The sequence below is a fragment of the Mastigoproctus giganteus genome, chromosome 5, assembly GCF_048544385.1.
Source record: "Mastigoproctus giganteus isolate SK-2022 chromosome 5, ASM4854438v1, whole genome shotgun sequence".
Taxonomy (NCBI): Eukaryota; Metazoa; Arthropoda; class Arachnida; order Uropygi; family Thelyphonidae; genus Mastigoproctus; species Mastigoproctus giganteus.
In genome coordinates this window covers 153701084-153724341 of record NC_143579.1, presented here as the reverse complement: position 1 = coordinate 153724341, position 23258 = coordinate 153701084, and the positions used below count along the sequence as shown (strand labels likewise).

General features: G+C 40.8%; 1 protein-coding gene across 4 annotated transcripts in view; it reads left to right on the top strand.

Moving 5' to 3' along the window:
• Positions 1-23258, top strand: part of Mst85C — a 231492-nt gene that overhangs the window by 131911 nt on the left and 76323 nt on the right. For all 4 annotated transcript variants that reach the window (XM_090373477.1, XM_090373476.1, XM_090373480.1 and 1 more), the window contains exon 6: positions 20696-20923. In XM_090373477.1, coding sequence (XP_090229603.1) covers positions 20696-20923 — 228 coding nt within the window. The remainder of the gene's footprint in view (positions 1-20695; positions 20924-23258) is intronic.

Genomic DNA, 23258 nt, shown 5'->3' with positions numbered 1-23258 from the left:
CCAAGCTCAAAGATTCGCATTATTAGGAATAACTCGAGCGTGTCGAACTGTCTCCTCAGAGGCCTTGCAGGTGGTCTCGGGCAGGGTTCCTGTTCAGTCAATGGTTTTGCTGGCGGGTCTGCTGTTTCTAACAAAAAGAAATATAAATAGAACATATTTAGGTATAACATCTTGTCCTGATAATACAAGGACTTATTCAAAATTAGATGTAAAATTGGAAAAGAAAAGGATTATGAAAGAAATTTTAATTAAATGGCAGGAAAATTGGGATATGTCCGATAAAGGACGACAGACCTATGAGTTCTTTCCGAGTGTAGAAATTGTGGATATGAAGAAGAAACCATGGCTACAGTTTGGATTGAACTCGATGTTTCTATTGACTGGACATGGACTCGCCTTGAGGCTAAATCAGTTGGGGCTGGTGGACAGTGGACTTTGTCATTGTGGTAGTCCAGAGACATCATTGCATATTATGTTTGAATGCATAATATATGCTGATTTGAGGCATGAATTAGAGATGTCTCTTGGAAGTCTGGAGAGAGGTGGTCTGTGGATCATGTTTACGAATAAGTGTCTCTTCTCGTATTTTAATAAATTTGTAGTTATGGTATTTACTCGAAGGAAAAGGATACGGGAAGATAGTAGAGGCCCGCCTCCTCGCGGCAGGGACGGGAACTCCCATAATTAAGATAAATGGATTAATCAAGATTAATCTTTCTTATGGGAGGCCAAGTGGCCGATTTAAAGTTTAATTAATTTGTGTTGAGTTGTGTTATATTATTTTGAATAATAAAATATTTTAAATTAGACTAGCAAAAATTACGATTTTCATGACATTAACCACGGATGGACTTCGGTCCAGGGAATGGTCGTCTGAAAACGGGAACTTAATGGAATGTAGAAGAGGCATGCTGCAGAAACAGTATGTCTATGAGAAAGCGAGTGGAGAGACTCTGTTAGAGATGAATCATTAATTAACCTAACTGCCCTATTCTGAATCGAATCAAGAAGCCTGAGAGAGGTTTTGGGTGCACCACCCGAGATGTCGGAACAATATTCCCTAGCAGGGCGGATTTGCGATTTATACAGCATGAGCAGCTGTTTGGAAGAAAAGTACTACTGTGAGCGAAATAGAAACTCAGGTTTTTTAGATGCAGAGGAAGCAATATTTGTTATGTGCTTGTGCCAAGAGAGATTAGAAGTCAGGGTAATTCCCAAAAGAGATATATCATTTTGCCTAGAAATCGGAGTGTCACTAAAGATAAGCATAGGAGCAGAAGAATCCTTTTTGTGAGATATAAGAGAAGACTGAGTTTTAGAAGGGTTGAAATCAACTAAGTTGTCTTTGCTCCACTGGAGAATTACATGAAGATCGACATTTAAGGAATTGGTATCAGATTTTCGAGAAGTTGAAGCTGATTTAACAGGGCAAGGTTTCTCAAAATGGAAAGTGGAATGCAATGTGCTATCATCGGCAAAACTGTGGATAGGATTTCCAGTCAATGGAAGAAGGTCATTAATATACAAGAGGAAAAGAGTGTGGGGAAAGAACTGAACCTTGGGGAACACCGGCATTAGTGGAGAAGTTAGAAGACAGAGAGCCATCTACCATCACCCTCAGTGAGCGATCAGAGAGAAAACTGGATGACCAATTACTAAAAACAGTTGGCAAACCATAAGATGGAATCTTGTTTAGAAGACCTTTATGCCAAACACGATCGAAAGCCTTTGAGATGTCAAGCGCAACTGCTTGTGTTTCACGGAACCTTTCCATTGAATTAGTCCATAAATGGGTAATATCACCAGTGGATCAACACTGACGAAATCCATACTGGCGATCGTTGATCAGACGGAAGGTTTCTAGGTAGTTTAAAAGTTGGCAGTTAATTGATTTCTCCATTACTTTAGAAAGAGTATAAGTAATTGCAATGGGACGGTAATGGATGGGAGGGATTTGTCACGCTTTTTAGGAACTGGATGGATATGAGCAAATTTCCGAGCAGAAGGAAAAACACCTTTGGAATAAAAAAGTGAAAATGGTGGCAAAGAATGGGAGTAAGTTCAGGAGCACAGGTTTTGAGAATAAGTGGAGAAATACCATTGGGACCTGGAGCTTTCTTAGTATCAAGATTCTTCAAAATCCTTCTGACATCCTTTTGATGGAAGACCATAGGAGGCATTGAATGGATCGTGTTCGGCAATGGTGGGAGATGTTTTACGAAGATCATTAATATATGAGTTGGAAGAAAAATGGGATGCTAGAAGGTCAGCTTTATCCTTGGTAACAACAGAACCATCTGGTTTGGACAGAGGTGGGAGCAGAGATGGGCAAAAGTTGCTGCCAATAGCTTTGGCAAGGGACCAGAATGCTCGGCTACCATTAGGGCAAGAAGCAAGTTTTCTAATCTTAGCCTGTTAAAAGTCTAGTTTGGACTGATTAATAACTGCTTTACAATTGTTGCGAGTTAGGTGTAGGCAGAAAATGAAACTGAAGAATTAGAAACAAGCCAATTACAATATGCAACATACTTCTCTTGAACAGCCTTAGCACTTTTATTGGAAAACAAAGGTTTAGATAAAGGACGAGATTTTAAAGTGGAGTGTGGGATAAAGGATTCCATTTCTGCAAGAAAAATTTCACTGACAAGATTTGAGGAAACGTTGACATCAGAAGTTTTGAAACAGTATTCTGACCAAGGAAAAGAAGAAAAGAAATCTCGCAGGTCATCCCATTTTGCATTCTTGTAATGCCAAACAACACGAAGTTGGGAATAGCCATGAGATAGAGGCTCCATTGGAGAAGAGGCAATCACCAAGTTGTGATCTGAAGTGCCTAAAGCACCTCTCACTTTGACCCTGTACTTAGAAGGGGTGTTGTGAGATAAAGATCAAGCGTGTTGGCTGTATGATTAGGATTGTTCTCTATTCTTGTTGGTAAATGAATAATCTGTGCAAGGCATTAGTAGTTGCAAAAGCCTCACCATCTTGACCAGCTGGGTCGGTGTGACTAGAAAATGGAAGCCAGCTGGAGTTGTGAACATTAAAATCACCAAGGAAAATTACCTCACTGTTAGGAAAGTTGGACTGGAGAAAGTCAAGTTGCAAAGAGAGGAAGTCAAAGACCTCCAAGTGATTAGTGGAGTTGGGAGAATGGTAGAGACAACAGCTGAATTTTACACAATGAGGTAGAGAGATATTCAGCCAGAGAAGATCAAAGAGAGTAGATTCCAAATTGCCAAGTCTCTGATAGGGTATATCGGAACAGACATATGCACAAGTACCACCTTTGAGGCGAAAGGAATCATACAGTGAATAATTTGGGCATATGAGATGAGCAATAGTTGAATCAACCGATTACTGAGATTCTGTCAGAAAAAGGACATGGGGTCTGGCAAAGTGCAAGTGGAAATGGAAATCATTAAGTTAAGAATTGAGACCACGTATATTTGTGAAATGAATTAGGAAGTGCTTGAGAGGTTTAGATCTTTTCACAGATAAGCATGCTCTATTAGTTTGACAATTCATGGTGTATTCAATAGTAAGAAAAAGTGGGTGAGACATGATGTATGAAGTAATGATATTTTTGGATATGGCGTACACATGGTAAGAATATACCCAGATCCTTGACATAACGTGGCCTTGACAATGCTCCCCGCTTAAACTACTCGGACTTCCTCAAGTCACTATCTGGGAGAGTAGAGGTAGCAAGATTATACACTAGCTGATCCAGAAGCCTCCTAGAAAGTTACGAATAGGTTCGGACCGGTATACTAACTAGCGGCCGGCCTGCGAACACCAATTTAGAGCTGTACCCTCGAAATGTAAGGAATATCGGATCTCGCCGTGATGTTCATCGTAACCTCAAAAGTCATCAATCATACTGCATGATGGAAGAGATAGGGAAGGGTTGACTGGAACTTAGCTCTAGAGACTAAACATGGGTTCCACCACTTCAAGCCTCCAATAAGCAAAGTGGTGGTCCAGCTGAGCCTTAAATTTATTTAGGCTATCAATTTCCACAACACGGGATGGAAGTCTGTTCCACCAACCAACTACCCGCTGGCTAAAGGCAAATTCCAGCTCATCTATCCTACATCTGTCTTTCCTCAATTTGAATTTATGCCCTCTCTGGTGATTATTGTGAGCAAGAGGAAGTATCCCATCAGCATTGAGCATGCTCAAACCATTCAAGGCTTTATACACCTCTATCAGATTACCTCACCAGTGCCTAGTCTCCAGACACTGTAATTTGCAAAACTTTTCAGGCAAGACCAACAAAACCTTAACAAAACCATTCTGTGTCCGATCTATAACTGAAGTCTTGTCTAGATGATCCTGCAGTGCTTCTTTAACCAGTGCCTCCATTAATTTTCCTGGAACAGAAGTTAAACTCACAGGTCTATAATTACTTGTGTCAGCCTTTGATCCTCCTTTGTGAATTGTGGTCAGATTTGCACATCTCCCGTCTATGGGTACCTCCCCTGAGTTCAAGGAAGCTCTCATATTTATGGCTACGGGTTTGCTTAGTTCCTCTGCTGCCTCCTTTAATATAACTGGATAGTTCCCATCCACCCCAGGTGCCTTTCTTGTGTTTATCTTCAACAATTTCTCCTCCTCTTTACTCTCACTTATTACAAGATTTTCTAGCTTACTGCCAGAGTTGAATACACCTCTGGCATTCCCCTCCCTGAATAACTCCTCATGTGTGAATGTTGATGCAAAATATTCATTTAGTTTGTTAGCTACCTGAGCAGGATCATCAACAGCTGAACCATTGATATCAAGTGGACTAATCTGATTCATACCCTTCTTTCCTTCTAGAGTTTACATAAGTAAAGAACTCTGCTGTTTTTCTTTGCATTCCTTGCCAGAGATTTCTCGTAATCTGCCTTCGCCTGCCTAGCCTCCTTTGTAACTTGGTTAACGATCAACTTGTATCAATCATAGGCTTCTGTGTCTCATGTTAATTTAAATGTATCCCATGCATTTTTCTTCTCTACCATATGTCTCATTAGTTCATCTGACATCCATTTAGGATGTCTGCTTTAAAAGTGTCTTATAAATTGTGCCGTTGGTGGAGAATCTAAGCTTAAAACTGTGCTCTTTGATCAGATGAAAGATCTCTCTTATGATAGTGGGCAATGTGCCTGTAAGCTTTAGGCCTGCTTATCAGTTCATCCAGGGGCCTTGGGTGGGAGTCTTAGGATCATTGATTTCCATGTAGAAGGGAAGGTGCCTTTTGCTAGGCATGCATTAAATAGTCAGAGCAGGTTTAGGAAATATTCCCAAAATTTTTTGATGACTTAAACCCTGATGTGGCCTTGCCTTGGCCACTTGCAGTTTCTTGTTTTCTCTCTAACTGCTTATAAGTCTTCAGTTTAAGGTGCTTCTTGAAAGTCTTCAATATAGGTATGGTTTTTATTTCTGATGTTACACTGTCTGTCAGTTCCAGGGCCGGTGTCTTCAGGGAAGAGCATGGCCAAGATGTTAACAGTTTCCTTCCAACTTTCTAACTTGGGATTTCATTTCTATCTTTTTTTTTTATGAAAACCCACAGAAGGTATCAAAACCTATATTATTTAGTACCGTGCATGGGTTGAAGGAGAAGTATGGGGCAGGGATGCTGGAAACTTTGCTCTAGAGACTAAATATGGGTTTCACCACTTCAAGCCTCCAATAAGCAAAGTGGTGGTAACACTACCACCTAGTGTTAGTATTAGTACATATATTATAATATTGTATTATTAGTGCCATTTTATATTAGTAGGTACTAGTTAGTGTTAGTACTACTGCATTTGTTGAGGGAGATTGGGGAGGGATGTCAAAACTGCTCTAGAAACTAAACATAGGTTTCGCCACTTCAAGCCTCCAATAAGCAAAGTGGACCACTTGATGAGAGTCATCTGCCACCTAGTGTTACTTCTCATCAGTTGTGAATGAGTTTATCATGGTAATATAACTTCAGTAACATGTTTAACAACCAAAATATATATACTTTTATGGCCCGGTTTGCAATAGCCTCAAGATGTGTACGATTGTCCACCTCCAGCATCAGGACCAGGTCGTCTGCGAAGGCTTGAGCATCTGCTTCCTTTAGATCCTGGTTGAGGAAGCCGTCCAATGCCAGGTTCCAGAGGAGAGGCCGAAGGACTTATCCCTGTGTGCACCCCCGGAACACCGGCCTGGTGATTTGGCTATAGGATGTAGATACTGAGATGCTTCTGTCCGAAAGATAGGTTTTAATGCATTGGTATAAGTTGCTGGAAATGTTTGCCTCCCGGAGTCTGCCGAGGACACTTGGCAACCAAAGTGAGTCAAATTTGGTCCTTGAGGTTGTCACAGACATTCTCACAGATTTGCCAGACAAGCTGCACTTGCTACCGGGAGTCTAAAACGCTGATGAAACTGATATATTCAGGTGACACTCAATTCAAGTGGACCCAATTTTGGCGAAGTCTGGATGGTCTGTGACAGCCAAATCCTCTGCTTGCACCTTTACGATGGTGGGACTTTTAGTAATCTTGGGTATAACCTCCATGCACAAGTACATGGGGTGACCACACAGGTGTGAACCAACGTAAGCAGGGGTCGAGGTGTGGCACCCACACCACATGGAGGAACGCTGCCCCTCTATGTTACCAGGCAGTACTAGGTGGTAGATGACTCTCATCAACCGGTGCAATACCACCACTTTGCTTATTGGAGGCTTGAAGTGGTGGAACCCATGTTTATTGTCTAGAGCTAAGTTCTGGTCAATCATTCCCCATTCCCTATCTCTTCGATCATGCAGTATGATTGATGACTTTTGAGGTTATGATGAACATCGTGGCGAGATCCAATATTCTTTACATTTCGAGGGTACAGCTCTAAAATGGTGTTTGCAGGCCGGCCGCTAGTTAGTACACCGGACCGAACCTATTGGTAACTCTCTAGGAGGCTTCCGGATCAGCTAGTGTATAATCTTGTTATCTCTACTCTGCCAGATAGTGATTGGCGGGAGTCCTAGTAGTGTGTATGCGGGATAGCATTGTCGAGGCCACGTTATGTCAAGGATCTGGGTATATTCTTACTTTATGTACGCCATATCCAAAAATTTCATTACTTCATACAGCATGTCCCAACCACTTTTTTTTTCTTACTATTGAATACACCATGAATTGTCAAACTAATAGAGCAAGCTTATCTGCGAAAAGATCTAAACCTCCCAAGCACTTCCTAATTAATTTCACAAATATACGTGGTCTCAATTCTAACTTCAACGATGTTCATTTCCACTTGCAGTCTGCCAAACCCCATGTACTTTTTCTGACAGAATCTCAGTTATCAGTTGATTCAACTATTGCTCATCTCAGATGCCCAAATTATTTGCTGTATGATTCCTTTCGCCTCAAAGGTGGTACTTGTGCATATGTCCGTTCTGATATTCCCTGTCAGAGACTTGGCAATTTGGAATCTCCTCTCTTTGGCTTAAAATCTCTCTGCCTCATTGCGTCAAATTCATCTGTTGTCTCTACCGTTCTCCCAATTCCACTAATCACTTGGAGCTCTTTGACTTTCTCTCTTTGCAACCTGACTTTCTCCAGTACAACTTTCCTAACAGTGAGGTAATTTTCCTTGTTGATTTTAATGTTCACCACTTCAGCTGGCTTCCGTTTTCTAGTCACACCGACCCAGCTGGTCGAGATGCTGAGGCATTTGCAATTACTAATGACCTTGCACAGATTGTTCATTTACCTACAAGAATACCAGATAATCCTAATCATACAGCCAATACGCTTGATCTTTTTCTAACAAACAACCCTTCTAAGTACACGGTCGAAGTGAGAGGTCCTTTAGGCACTTCATATCACAACTTGGTGATTGTCTCTCCTCCGTCACCACCAAATACGGAGGATGTGGAAAGGTCAGGGAATGACCATCGCATATTCCCGGAGCAATATGGCCTTAGTTGCTAATGCTCCTAAAAACCAAACAACAACAACAATCTATTGGTGTGATGATATGGGCGCAGGCCCATATCATCACACCAATCAAAACACTCTTACCCCCCCATGCGAAAGATCAAAAAAAAATTTTTTTTTTTTTTTTTTTAAGGTCCTAGCCACTGAAATCTCAGGAAATTAGGTGGCAGGACCTGCCAGAGTAAAGCTTCATACTAGTGTGTACCTGGCCTGCCTCCATGGGGCTGAGTGTGGACAACGTTGGGCCTCAGCAGGGATCCAGCTGCTAAATGGCCAGAAGAACAATGGTACATAACATTATACATATACAATATCCACACACTTTTAAATTTTTGGCCTTTGCAGTGAACTGGCATACCTACAATAAAAGCGACATGGATATGGGGGAAACCCCCAGAGTGTATTTAGTGCCGCTTGACACTAAATACACTCTGCACAAATATCATTGTCCCTATACAAGAGCCTTATTTTGCACACGTCCAGTCTGCACCATAGTCTAAATTCTGGGTTACTCATTAAAAATGAGAATAACCTGTTGACCATAATCCTAAATCTTGTATATTAATTCTTAATGACTCTTTAGACATCACGTTTTTCATGGATTTTGCACTCACTTCTCTACCTGCGTTCTTGTCACACACTCCGTAATTAATTTCTCTCTACTGCCCTCCATCGGAGGACTTTAATTATTCTCTTGCTTACCTTGAGACTGTGATAAATACTTTGGGACAGAAATAGCAAAATATTGATCTCATTGGACGTCAACACAAAATCAAACTTTTGGCACAGCTCTTCTTCAGATGCATGTTGCCTTCTCTTGGAGGAGTTCATAATTAATCATTGTTTTTCAATTCACAACAAGCCTAATCACCCTCATACTTTTTCAAGTTATGTAGGAGAATCTAATATAGATATAACGATGACAAACTCTCACTTCGATTTGTGGCTTACTGATTGGACTGTGTATATGCACTGGTGTACAAGTGACCATAGAGTCATCTATTATATGCTTTCCCCTGATTCTGCCGTTCCATCTTCATACACTTCCTCACAGCCAGAATTAATCAGATTTTCCATCAGAAATATTTGAATGCTTTTGACTCTTCCATTCTTCTGGAACTTGACAAACAGAAACTTGCTTCTTTTGAAACCTCACCTATTTTTTGTCAAGTGAACTATATTCAAAATGCTATAATAAAAGAGTCATATAAGTTTTCTAGGAAAAAGAGGGTTAATCAGAAGACGTATTCATGGTGTACACAGGAGTTATTCCAGTTAAGAAGGCAAGTTCATTGAGCCCTTAGGTAATATCAAAGGCATAGAGACTGGCCCCAAGCCGACGTTAATCATTTTTACCAGCAGTATTCTTCATTGAGGAAAAGCTACATGAAGGCCATTGCCTCTCAGAAGCATGAAACATGGATGAATTTCTTTCACACCTCTGGAAATGCTAACACTTGGGGTCTTCTATACAAGATTGTTAACAGAAAAGACCTTTGGTTCTAACATATTTGGCTCAATTGTGGTGGACTCTGTGGAAACACTGAACTAGCATGATTCAGCAAATGCAATCTTAGATGCTCTTTTTCCGTTGGATGATCCTGCCTCAGACACTGCTGTTCATTCTAAGATCTGATCAGACAATGAATCTTGTGTCCTCAACTACCACCGAACCTTTTACGTTGGATAAACTGCAGGCTGTCTCACATAAAGAATCGGCAGATAAAGGAACCACTAGGTGGCAGTGATCACAGTGTGCTGAAGTGGGATTTACTCAGAGGTAATTACCATCAAGGGTAAAGTTAAGGGTTTTTGCTTTCGTAAAGGTGACTGCAGAGGTCTGAGACAGTATTTAAGTTCTATACGGTGGGACCAACAGCATATTCAAAATGGGAAGCATTCAAAGAATTAATCTTGGAAGCTACTAGGCTTTGCATACCAACTAAGAAATATTGTTCAAGGTTTAGGCCTAAATGAATTTCAGATGAGCATTAGCATTAGTAGAGGCATTTGATGCAAGAAAGCAAGCTTATGCAGCAGCATCAGCCAAAAAAAAAAAAAAAAAAAAACCACTTCCACTTCACCCCTCTGTTTGTTCAAAATACCTGTCCAGCTGAGCCTTAAACTTATTTAGTCTATCAACTTCCACGACAAGGGATGGAAGTCTGTTCCACCAACCAACCACCCGCTGGCTAAAGGCAAATTTCCGCACGTCTGTCCTACATCTGTCTTTCCTCAATTTGAATTTATGCCCTCTCAGGTGATTACTCTGAGCGAGAGGAAGAATCCCATCAGCATTGAGCATGCTCAAACCATTCAAGGCTTTATACACCTCTATCAGATCACCTCGCTGGTGCCTAGTCTCCAGACACTAATTTGCAAAACTTAAGCCTTTCTTCTTAAGAGCACCCCTTTGTTCCATTCACTAATCTTGTTGCCCTTCTCTGTACTTGTTCCAGCAGCTCTACATCCTTCTTGAAATGAGGCCTCCAGACCTGTATACAGTACTCTAGGTGTGGCCTGACCATTGCCTTGTACAAGGGAATAATCACCTCCTTATCCCTGCTAGAAAAATTCCTATATATCATTGACAATACACCATGAGCTACTCTTGCAGCCCTCTGCACTGCTCAGAGAACTTCATATCTGCCTGCACAACCACCCCCAGGTCCCTTTCATTCTCTACCACTGTCACTGTAGTACCACAGAGTTGATACGTTGCTCTGGGGTTGCTGTTTCCCATGTGTTGTACTTTACATTTGTCAATGTTAAACTTCATTTGCCACCTCTCAGCCCATCTGCTCAACCTTTCCAGATCCTGTTGCAGCAGCATAGTGTGAGTAGTGTCCTTGACAACCCTGCCAACCTTTGTATCGTCCGCAAACTTCGACATTAAGCTTGATATACCATCATCAATATCATTTATGAATACAGAAAACAATAATGGACCCAACACTGAGCCCTGAGGGACTCCACTAATAACATTAGTCCACGACGAGCAGTGTCCATTGATTACCACTCTCTGTCTTCTCCCCCTCAGCCACCCCTTTATCCACAGCAGCAATTTGCCTCCAATGTCACTTCTCCAATTTGTGCAGCAGTCTTCCATGTGCAACAGTATCAAAAGCCTTTCTAAGATCCAAGTATATAATATCAAAGTTATTCCCTGCATCCAGTTCCTTTGTGACTGCATCATAGTATCCAATCAAATTGGTCAGGCAAGACTTCCCCTTAACAAAACCATGCTGTGTCCGAGCTATAACTGAAGTCTTGTCTAAATGATCCTGCAGTACTTCTTTAACTAGTGCTTCCATTAATTTTCCTGGAACAGAAGTTAAACTCACAGGTCTTGTGACCTGTGAGTTTGAGACAAATGAGACATGTGGCAGAGAAGAAAAATACATGGGATACATATAAATGAATGGGTGAATTTGGAAGCCTACGATAGATATAAGCTAGTCTGTAACCAAGTCACAAAGGAGGTTAGGCAGGCAAAGGCAGATTATGAGAAATCTTTGGCAAAGGATGCAAAGAAAAACAGCAAAGAGTTCTTTATGTATGTAAACTCTAGAAGGAAGGGGATGAATCAGATTGGTCCACTGGATATTGATGGTAAAACTGTTGATGATCCTACTCAGGTGGCTAACAAACTAAATGAGTATTTACATCTACATTCACACATGAGGAGTTATTCAGGGAGGGGAATGTCAGAGTTAAACTGAACTCTGGCAGTGAGCTAGATGATTTTGTAATAACTGAGAGGAAAGTGGAAGAGAAATTGTTGAAGATAAACATAAGAAAGGCACCTGAGGTGGATGGGGTTTATCCAGTTATATTAAAAGAGGCAGCAAAGGAAGTAAGCAAACCCTTAGCCATAATCATGAGAGCTTCCTTGGACTCAGGGGAGGTATGGACTGGAGACGTGCAAATGTGACCCCAATTCACAAAGGAGGATTAAAGGGTGACACAAGGAATTATAGACCTGGTTGACCGGCCTCTGTAGCCGAGAGGGCAGGAGTGGGAGTGCAGTAGCAAACGCTCTTTGAGTAGACCGGGGTTCAAGCCCCTGACTGCTGAATACGGTCGATCTGTCAACATGCACTGGACCAGAGTGGCAGATTATGGTCCATTTCCGTCAGCATGAATTGTTGAGGAGGCTTCCATCCTGCAGTGGGTTGATAATGGCTGCACTTTACTTTTTACTTTTTTAGTTTAACTTTGTTCCAGGGAAGTTAATGAAGGCACTGGTTAAAGAAGCACTGCAGGATCATCTAGACAAGACTTCGGTTATAGTTCGGACACAGCATGGGTTTGTTAAGGGAAGTCTTCTCTGACCAATTTGATTGAATACTATGATGTGGTCACAAAGCAACTGGATGCAGGGAATAACTTTGATATCATATATTTGGATCTTAGAAAGGCTTTTAATACTGTTGAACATGGAAGACTGCTGCACAAATTGGAGCAGTGCGGCATTGGAGGCAAATTGCTGCTATGGATAAAGGGATGGTTCAGTGGGAGAAAACAGAGAGTGGTAATCAATGGACACTGCTCTTCGTGGACTAACGTTATTAGTGGAGTCCCTCAGGGTTCAGTGTTGGGTCCATTTTTGTTTTCTGTATTTATAAATGATATTGATGATGGTATATCAGGCTTAATGTCCAAGTTTGAGGATGGTACGAAGGTTGGCAGGGTTGTTAATGACACTAATGAAAGTACGCTGCTGCAACAGGATTTAGAAAAGTTGGGCAGATGGGCTGAGAGGTGGCAACTGAAGATGAACATTGACAAATGTAAAGTACTGCATATGGGAAGCAGTAACCCCAGAGTAATGTATCAACTCTGTGGTACTACACTGACAGTGGTAGAAAATGAAAAAAGACCCAGGAGTAATTGTGCAGGCAGGTATGAAGTTTTCTGAGCAGTGCAGATGGTCTGCAAGAGTAGCTCATGGTGTCTTGTCAGTCATATACAGGAATTTTTCTAGCAGGGATAAGGAGGTGATTATCCCCTTGTATAAGGTAATGGTCAGGCCACACCTTGAGTACTGTATACAGGTCTGGAGGCCTCATTTTAAGAAGGATGTAGAGCTGCTGGAACGAGTACAGAGAAAGACAACAAGATTAGTGAATGGAACAAAGGGTTGCTCTTACGAAGAAAGGCTTAAGTTTTGCAGATTACAGTGTATGGAGACTAGGCACCTGCAAGGTGATCTAGTTGAGGTGTATAAAACCTTGAATGGTTTGAGCATGCTCAAGAATAATCACCTGAGAGGGCATAAATTCAAATTGAGGAAAGACAGTTGTAGGATAGATGTGCGGAAGTTTGCCTTTAGCCAGCGGGTAGTTGATTGGTGGAACAGACTTCCATCTTTTGTTGCGGAAGTTGATAGCCTAAATAAAGTTAAGGCTGAACTGGACAGGTATTTGGAATGAACGGAGGGGTGAAATCAGAGCGTTTTTTTTTTTGGCTGATACTGCACAAGCTTGCTCTCTTGCATAGTATGCCTCTACTAATGCTAAAGTTAATGTTCAGCAGTGCCCAGGACTAGATCTTGTAGAAAACATTTTTATTATCAGAGTCATGAAATTAAAACCTTATGTTCTTCTAAACTTATTCAACAGATGCCTTCAGGAAGAAACTTTTCCCGAAATTTGGAAAGTCGCTCTAGTTAAGGTTATCAGAAAGCTGGATAAGCCTTCTGGAGCGGCTAGATTGTACAGGCCGATCACTCTGCTGGCTAATTTGGGTAAATTGCTAGAACGACTAATGGCTATTAGATTGAATAACCTACTGGTAGAACAGGATCTGCTTTCAAGGAGTCAATATGGGTTCCATCCCAGGCGTTCCTGCTAGGATGCTCTTGTGGACTTTGTCTCTTCAGTTCAAAACTCGGTACATAAATATACCCTGGATGTTTTCATTGACTTCGAAGGCGCCTTCGACACGCTTTGGTGGGAGAGTGTTTTGGAGCATCTGCGATCGGCTAGGTGCCCCAACAACCTTTACTTTTTAATCTGTAATTACTTTGCCAATAGAACCATAATAGTGAAGGCTAGACATAGCCAAGTATGAAGATCAGTATCTTGAGGGTGCCCACAGGGGCACCCTCTAGATACTGGGGCTCTATATTGGGTCCTTTTACATGGAACACGTGGCTGCAGCAGAGGCTCTCCCGATCTTTCGATAATGTCAAAATAATAGCGTATTCAGGCGATCTCACCATCTTGGTAAATGGTATCTCTAGGGCCGATCTTGAAACTACTGCAAATTTTGTTCTCCGGGATCTCTATGATTGGACTGTGACCAATTAGTTTAAAATTCGCTTGTCAAAAAGGCGCCTCCGTAGCCAGGTGGGAAGGAGCAGCAGTGCGTAGCACACGCTTCTTGATTAGACCGGGGTTCGAGCCCGTCACCACCAAATACGGAGGATGCGGAAAGGTTAAGGAATGACCACCGCATATCCTGGAGCAATATGGCCTTAGTTGCTAATGCTCCTAAAAACCAAAACAACAACAACAACAACAGCTTGTCAAAAATAGATGATGATTCTTGGATCAAAGTTGTATATCTCTTGTCCTCCAATGGTCAAGATGAACAACATTTATTTTCCCATAATTAAAGAGAACAAGGTTCTAGGATGGTAATTAATTCCAGTCTCAATTTTATTCCTCACTTTTTTTTTTTTTTCCTTTTATGTAAACCCCAAACATGAGAGGTATTAGAACTTATAGTTCTTAGTACCGTGCTTGCGTTGGAGGTTGAGAAGACGAAAGAAGATATTTGTTGACATTGTACTTGAATTTCTGTAGACTGTAATTTTCAGGAAATACGTATGAAGGAAGGTTGTTCCAGAAAACGGCAGTTGAATGAATAAACGAGGAAGAATGAAAGTTGGTTCTGTGAGTTTGAAGTTGGACAGTAAATGGATGTTGGCTGGTGGCGGCACATGTTCGGACTGTTTTGAAAGAGTGAGCGGGAATTATAGAAGCCAATTCAGAAGAACAGTGTCCATGGAAGTATCTGTAGAAGAGGCATGCTGCAGAAACAGTACGTCTATGAGAAAGCGAGTGGAGAGACTGTTAGAGATGAATCATTAATTAACCTAACTGCCCTCTTCTGAATGGAATCAAGAAGCCTGAGAGAGGTTTTGAGGGCACCACCCCAGATGTGGGAACAATATTCCATGGCAGGGCAGATTTCCGATTTATACAGAGTGAGCAGCTGTTTGGAAGAAAAGTAACGCTGAGAGCGAAAGAGAAAACCAAGTTTTTTAAGATGCAGAAGAAACAAAATTTGTAATGTGCTTGTGCCAAAAGAGATTAGAAGTCAGGGTAATCCCCAAAAGAGAGATACCATTTTGCCTAGAAATCGGAGTGTCACTAAAGATAAGCATAGGAGTAGAATAATCATTTTTGCGAGATATAAGAGAAGACTGAGTTTTAGAAGGGTTCAAATCAGCTAAGTTTTCTTTGCCCCACTGGAGAAATACCTGAAGATCGGCATTTAAGGAATTGGTAGCAGATATTCAAGAAGTTGAAACTGATTGAGCAGGGCAAGGTTTCTCAAAATGGAGAGTGGAATGCAATGTGCTATCATCGGTAAAACTATGGATAGGATTTCCAGTCAATAAAAGAAAGTCATTAATATACAAAGGGGAAAGAACTGAACCTTGGGGGACACCGGCATTAGTGGAGATGTTAGAAGACAGAGAGCCATCTACCATCACCCTCAGTGAGCGATCAGAGAGAAAATTGGATAACCAATTACTAAAAACAGTTGGCAAACCATAAGATGGAAGCTTGTTTAGAAGACCTTTATGCCAAACACGATCGGAAGCCTTTGAGATGTCAAGAGCAACTACCTGTGTTTCACCGAAACTTTCCATTGAATTAGTCCATAAATGGATAAGATAAGCCAGAATATCACCAGTGGATCGACACTAATGATCCGTACTGGCAATCGTTGATCAGACGGAAGGTTTCTAGGTAGTTTAAGAGTTGGCGGTTAATTGATTTCCCCATTACTTTAGAAAGAGTAGAAGTAATTGCAATGGGACGAAAATTGGATGGGAGGGATTTGTCACCCTTTTTAGGAACTCGCTGGATATGAGCATATTTCCAAGCAGAAGAAAAAACACCTTTGGAATAAGAAAGTGAAAAAAGGCGGCAAAGAATAGGAGTAAGTTCAGGAGCACAGGTTTTGAGAACAAGTGGAGAAATACCATCGGGACCTGGAGATTTCTTAGCATCAAGATTCGTCAAAATTTTTGTGACATCCTATTGACGGAAGACCACAAGAGGCATTGAATGGAGTGTGTTGGGAATGGTGGGAGGTGTTTTACCAAGATCATTAATACATGAGTTGGTAGAAAAATGGGATGCTAGCAGGTCAGCTTTATCCTTGGCTGAAGTGACAACAGAACAATCTGATTTGGAGAGGTGAGAGCAGAGATGGGCAAAAGTTGGGGCCAATAGTTTTGGCAAGAGACGAGAATGCTTGGCTACCATTAGGGCAAAAAGCAAGTTTTCTTCTCTTAGCCTGTTCAAACTCTAGTTTGGACTGATTAATAACTGCTTTACAATTGTTGTAAGCTTTGGTGTAGGCAGAAAATGAAACTGAAGAATTAGAAACAAACCAATTACGATATGCAACATTCTTCTCTTGAACAGCCTTAGCACATTTATTTGTAAACCAAGGTTTAGATAAAGGACGAGATTTTAAAGTGGAGTGTGGGATAAAGGATTCCATTTCTGCAAGAATAATTTCACTGACACAATCTGAGTAAACGTTGACATCAGGAGTTTTGAAACAGTAATCTGACCAATGAAAAGAAGAAAAGAAATCTTGCAGGGCATCCCATTTTGCATTCTTGTAATGCCAAACAACAAGAGGTTGGGAATAGCCATGAGATAAAGGCTCCATTGGAAAAGAGAAAAATCACCAAGTTGTGATCAGAAGTGCCTAAAGACCTCTCACTTCGACCGTATACTTAGAAGGGTTGTTTGTGAGAAAAAGATCAAGCGTGTTGCCTGGATGGTTAGGATTATCCTCTATTCGTGTAGGTAAATGAACAATCTGTGCAAGGTCATTAGTAATTGCAAAAGCCTCACCATCTCGACCAGCTGGGTCGGTGTGACTAGAAAATGGAAGCCAGCTGGAGTTGTGAACATTAAAATCACCAAGGAAAATTACCTCACTGTTAGGAAAGTTGGACTGGAGAAAGTCAAGTTGCAAAGAGAGAAAGTCAGAGAATTCCAAGTGATTAGTGGAGTTGGGAGAATGGTAGAGACAACAGATGAATTTTACACAATGAGGTAGAGAGATTTTAAGCCAGAGAAGACAAAGAGAGGAGATTCCAAATTGCCAAGTCTCTGACAGCGAATATCAGAATGTAGATATGCACATTTATCAACTTTGAGGCAAAAAGGAATCATACAGTGAATAATTTGTGCATCTGAGATGAGCAGTAGTTCAATCAACCGATAACTGAGATTCTGTCAGAAAAAGTACATTTGGTTTGGCAGACTGCAAGTGGAAATGGACATTCAGATTAGAATTGAGACCACGTATATTTGTGAAATCAATTAGGAAGTGCTTGGGAGGTTTAGATTTTTTTGCAGATAAGCTTACTCTATTAGTTTGACAATTCATGGTGTATTCAATAGTAAGAAAAAGTGGGTGGGACATGCTGTATGAAGTAATGAAATTGCGTACGCATGGTAAGAATATACCCAGATCCTTGACATAACGTGGCCTCGACAATGCTCGCTGCATACATACTACTCGGACTTCCTCCCTTCACTTTGGCAGAGTAGAGGTATCAAGATTATACAATAGCTGATCTGGAAGCCTCCTAAAGAGTTACCAATAGGTTCGGTCTGCTTTACTAACAGCGGCCAGCCTGCGACCACTGTTTTAGAGCTGTACCCTCGAAATGTAAGGAATATTGGATCCCGCCACGATGTTCATCATAACCTCAAAAGTCGTCAATCATAATGCATGATGGAAGAGATAGGGAAGGGTTAACCGGAACTGAGCTCTAGAGTCTAAATGGGTTCCACCACTTCAAGCCTCCAATAAGCAAAGTGGTGGTATTGCACCAGTTGATGAGAGTCTTCTAACACAGAGGGGCGGCAATCCTCCATGTGGTGTGGACGCCACACCTAGACCCCTGCTTACATTGGTTCCTACCTGGGTGGTCACCCAGTGTGCTTGTGCATGGAGGTTATACCCAAGATTACTAACAGTCTCACCATCATGAAGGTGCAAGCAGAGAGTTTGGCTGTCACAGACATTCCAGACTTTGCCAAAATTGGGTCTACTTGACTTGAATGTCACCTGAATATTAGTTCCATCAACATTTTAGACTCCGAGGTAGCAAGTACAGCTTGTCTGGCCTATCTGAGAGAATGTCTGTGAGAACCTCAAGGACCTAAGGGCAGGGTGGAGGTCAACAGCAGTCCGGAGACTGGAGACCACATCATAGACTGATGAGTCTCATTTCCAGTTAAGCTGCAGTGTGAATATCTATAATTGCCAGATGCATATGCGTGTATTGGGGGGGGGGGGGAAGGAATGAATGCGTCCAAGTGGTATCTTCTTTACTGCCTGGTAACATAGAGGGGCGGCATAACTCCCCTCCTTGCAGAGAACCATCTTGCGATGTACAGTTAAGGCCTTCAGGACAGTCTCGACGCAAGCTCTGTAAGTGCTAGCCGGAACATTACCGTTAGACTTGCAATTTACTTTTAGAGGATTTTTATAAAGACTGAAAAACCAGATTGAGACCGAATATCTTGGAATAACCGTCAACCTTCAATATGATACTAAAAGAGAAAGAAGGAGACTATGGAATGAGCTGGTTAATATCTGGCAGTCTTGATGGGATACAGCTCCTGTTGGCGCAACAATGAGAAAATGTATACCAGTCGTTTCATTTATTCTTGATAAACATGTTCGATTGTGGTTCTGCATGGACATATATTCATGTTCTACCTGTTGACAGGACATGGATCGATGAGCCAGAGTCTTTAGGTTCAATTTATCACAAACAGACCTCTGTTCTTGGGGATCACCGGAGAGTTGGGGTCACATCTTGTATCATTGCTCCCTGTATGATGATCTCAGACTTCCTCTTCATGCACTTCCTAATTTTCAACTAGGACAGGAGTCATCTCTCTGCTTCAAAGCTCGTAGTCATATCTAATTCTTCAGGCTTTTGCTCAAGGCGTATTTCTTCGAAGGCATTCAGTGTCGACAGAGCTCAACAGATTGCAGTACAATGGTCCTGTTGATGCATAGCTGGTTAGATCTCCTTTAATAATAGTTATATAAACTCAAATCCTCAAGAAGTGAAATTTTTCCTCGCCCTGCAGACAAAATTAAGTGCTTTTCTTTCTTGTGTTTTTTTTTTTTCTTTAGCAGCATCACTACCTTCTTTCTATGTATTTATTTATTATTATAATTTTTTTTTTTTAGGAGCACCACTACTTTCTGTTTTTTTTTATTTGTTTACTTTTTTATTTTTAATTTTTTAGCAGCACCACTACCTTTCTTTTCATTTTACTTATTTTATTATTTTATTTATTTATTTATTATTTTTATTTTTATTTATTTATTGTTTTTACTTATTTAATTTTTATTTGTATTATTTTTATTATACATGTTTTATTTTCTTCTGCTTCATTTATTATTTTATTTTATTTTTTATTGTCCCTCTGGATTGGGCCCCCAGAGGGTCCTGACCTACCTTCTGGCAACACCAAGTGGGTCAGAGTCTCTCATGAGACAGTACATGGTTTACATGGACTGACCCACCTTCCCGTGGTGTGGACGAGTACCGAGAATCATCTGTCCAGGTGACTGATGCTTCTGCGTAGCCAAGAGGCCAGAACATAACAACAGAACACACATAATACACACAAACCTATGTCACACACACACACACACACACATCTGGCCCATTTGTAGTTATACTATTTTTCACAGAGATACGAGGCCATGTTGAAAAAACATTCTAGGAGCTGCCCTTTACATATACACATGTCCACTACATACCTAAACATCATTGCTGACTAGATACACCCTTTCATGGCAATGGTCTTCCCGTCTGGTGCCGTCTTTCAACAGGATAATGTGCCATGCCCCACCGCCTGGATTGTTTGAGACTGGTTCACAGAACATGAAGAAGACTTCCAGATATTGTCCTGGCCTCCAAATTCCCTGGACATTAATCGCATTGAGTATCTGTGGTTTGTGTTGGAACAGTAACTCCGATCTGCGTCATCTCAACCGCGGACCTTACAAGAGTTAAAGGATCTGCTGGTTACGTGTTGGTACCAGATACCACAAGCCATATTTAGAAATCTTGTAGCATCCATGCCTCGCCAGGTACGAGCTGTTTTCGCTGCACATGGAGGACCAACATCATATTAGGTATGTGGTCATAATGTTTTGGCTCATTGCTGTATATGGTCTAGGATTTTTGGTAGTGAATTATTTTTGTAAAAGTTAATATTAGTTGAAAAAGATTTATTATTAAACAGTTTCACTAAAATTGGTTTTGATACCTTTCTTAACCAGTGATAAATTATCTTATAGCTATTGCTATTTATGTTAACAGTGATTAGTCTAATTTTTGCAGATTAATACTATAATTTATTCTTACTGTATCCTAATATAATTCAGGTTTGTATATTTACATACTGAAGTTATTCCACTTATCCTCTTAGAGAAAGACCCTCTATGGCACTTGTATTATGGCAACCACCTGGTGGGTTAATTCGAAATAAAATCCAGAATGTGCTGAAATCATGTGAAGATCAAGTCTGTTCTTCAACAATTAGTTCCACATTGTCATCGTCAACGTCATCTGTCAGTTTTGCAGTTTCTCCAGACTTTACAGAAACTAATAACAACACAATAGAGGCTAATATAAATAACAGAACTGTTTATTCAAGGTATGATGTATGTTTATTATGGAATGATTAATGTTAAATTGATATTTGCACTTAACTTGTTAAACTGAATAAATTGTTTATAATTTTTTTTTCTTATGTGCTTAAGGGAGGCTATATTTGAATGATTCATTGTAAATATAATTTATGAACTCTGTTCCATTCCTAGTGACAAGCATTCTCATATATTCATAATACTATCTTCATTTCATAATTAATTTTTTTATTTATTTATTTTTATTGTCATATAATACCATTCGCAGTTAGATATTACTCCATATATCAATTAAGCACGTGTTTAACTTATTCATCTACAAGTGCATTTTTCAGATTGGTGCTACAGTTTATGAACTGTAGCAGCAACCTGAAACTGTAGCAATTGACGTCATGTACTACATGGCAGCTCATGTCAAGCAATTTTTTTTGCAATTGTTTTGGTTTGAGTGTTGCCATTACAGACCACATACTATCTGATGAGGGATTGATTAGACCTGAAATATATTTTCATAGTAGTATCTTATCTTTCAAACAGTGTCTCCTCCTTAAGTCAGGTGGCCTTTTGTCAAGGCCACCTGATTGAAAGAGAAGACGCTGCTACAACATTTTGTTTCAGGACTAACTGGCCCCTCATCAGACAGGAGTTAGTCTTATTGACAGCACTCAGACAAACCAGCTGAAAAGAAGTTATTTGATGTGAGCATACGAAATCAGGCTTCAAAGTTGTAAAATGTAGCTATAGCTGTCTGTTTTACCTGAGGTTTTTTGATGGAACCCACCTGCTATCTGCTAAGGGACTAGTTAGCTATGTCTTATCTTTTCAATAAATGGCAAATTAACCTTTTTTGACAAAGCCATCTGTTTGAAAATAGTGCAATATTAGGACAACTCATTGCAAAAGCTAGCTTGTTCTTCTGTGAGAATTAAAACCATTGCATTATCTATGCAGTTTAAATATTCTGGCTGCAAAAACAGATGTAAAGACGACAGCTCTGCAGACGTTTACTTAACTTAGCATTAGTGTTAGTAAAGGCATATGATGCAAGAAAGCAAGCTTATACAGCATCAGCCAAAAAAAAAGAAAAGAAAACATCTTCTCATTTCACCCATCTATTATTCGCTCCAAATGTTTGCCTAGATCTGCCTTGAATCTATTTAAGCTATCAGCTTCTACAACGATACATGGAAGTTTGTTCCGACTATCAACCAACCACTAGGTAAAGGCAAACTTCCGCACATCTGTCCTACAGCTGTGTTTCCTCAGTTTGAATTTATACCCTCTCAGGCGACTATTCTGATCAAGCGGATTAATCCCATCATCATTGAGCATGCTCAAACTATTCAAGACATTATACACCTCAATCAGATCACCTTGCAGGTGCGCCGACCGGGCTAGCCGAGTGGGTAAAGTACCTGCCCGGCAACCCAAAGGTCGCGGGTTCGATTCCCGCCTCGGGCTTGGATCAAAGTACTGCAAAAACCTTGGGAGGTGCAATATGGCCACAGAAGCCGATGCGCCAACAACTACCAAATCAAAAAAAAAAAAAAAAAAACCTTGCAGGTGCCTAGTCTCCGGAGACTGTAATTTGCAAAACTTAAGCCTTTCTTCATAAGAGCAATCCTTTGTTCCATTCACTAATCTTGTTGTCCTTCTCTGCCCTTGTTCCAGCAGCTCTACATCCTTCGTAAAATGAGGCCTCCAGCTCTGTATACAGTACTCAAGGTGTGGCCTGACCACACCTTGAGTACTGTATACAAGGTGTGGCCTGACCATTGCCTTATACATGGGGATAATCACCTCTCTATCGCCGACCGGGCTAGCCGAGTGGGTAAAGTACCTGCCCGGCAACCCAAAGGTCGCGGGTTCGATTCCCGCCTCGGGCTTGGAACAAAGTACTGCAAAAACCTTGGGAGGTGCAATATGGCCACAGAAGCCGATGCGCCAACAACTACCAAATCAAAAAAAAAAAAAAAAAAACCTCTCTATCCCTGCTAGAAAAATTCCTGTATATCATTTGACAAGACACCATGAGCTACACTTGCAGACCATCTGCACTGCTCACAAACTTCACATCTGACTTCACAATTATCTATGGGTCCTTTTCATCCTCTGCTAGTACCACACAGCTGATATGTTACTCGACGGTTACTGTTTCCCACATGCAGCACTTTACATTTGTCAATGTTAAACTTCAGTTGCCACCTCTCAGTCCATCTGCTCAACTTTTCTAGTTCCTGTTGCAGTAACATACTGTAATTAGGGTCATTAAGAACCATGTCAACCTTCGCATCATCTGCAAACTTAGACATTAAACCTGATATACCATAATCAATATCATTA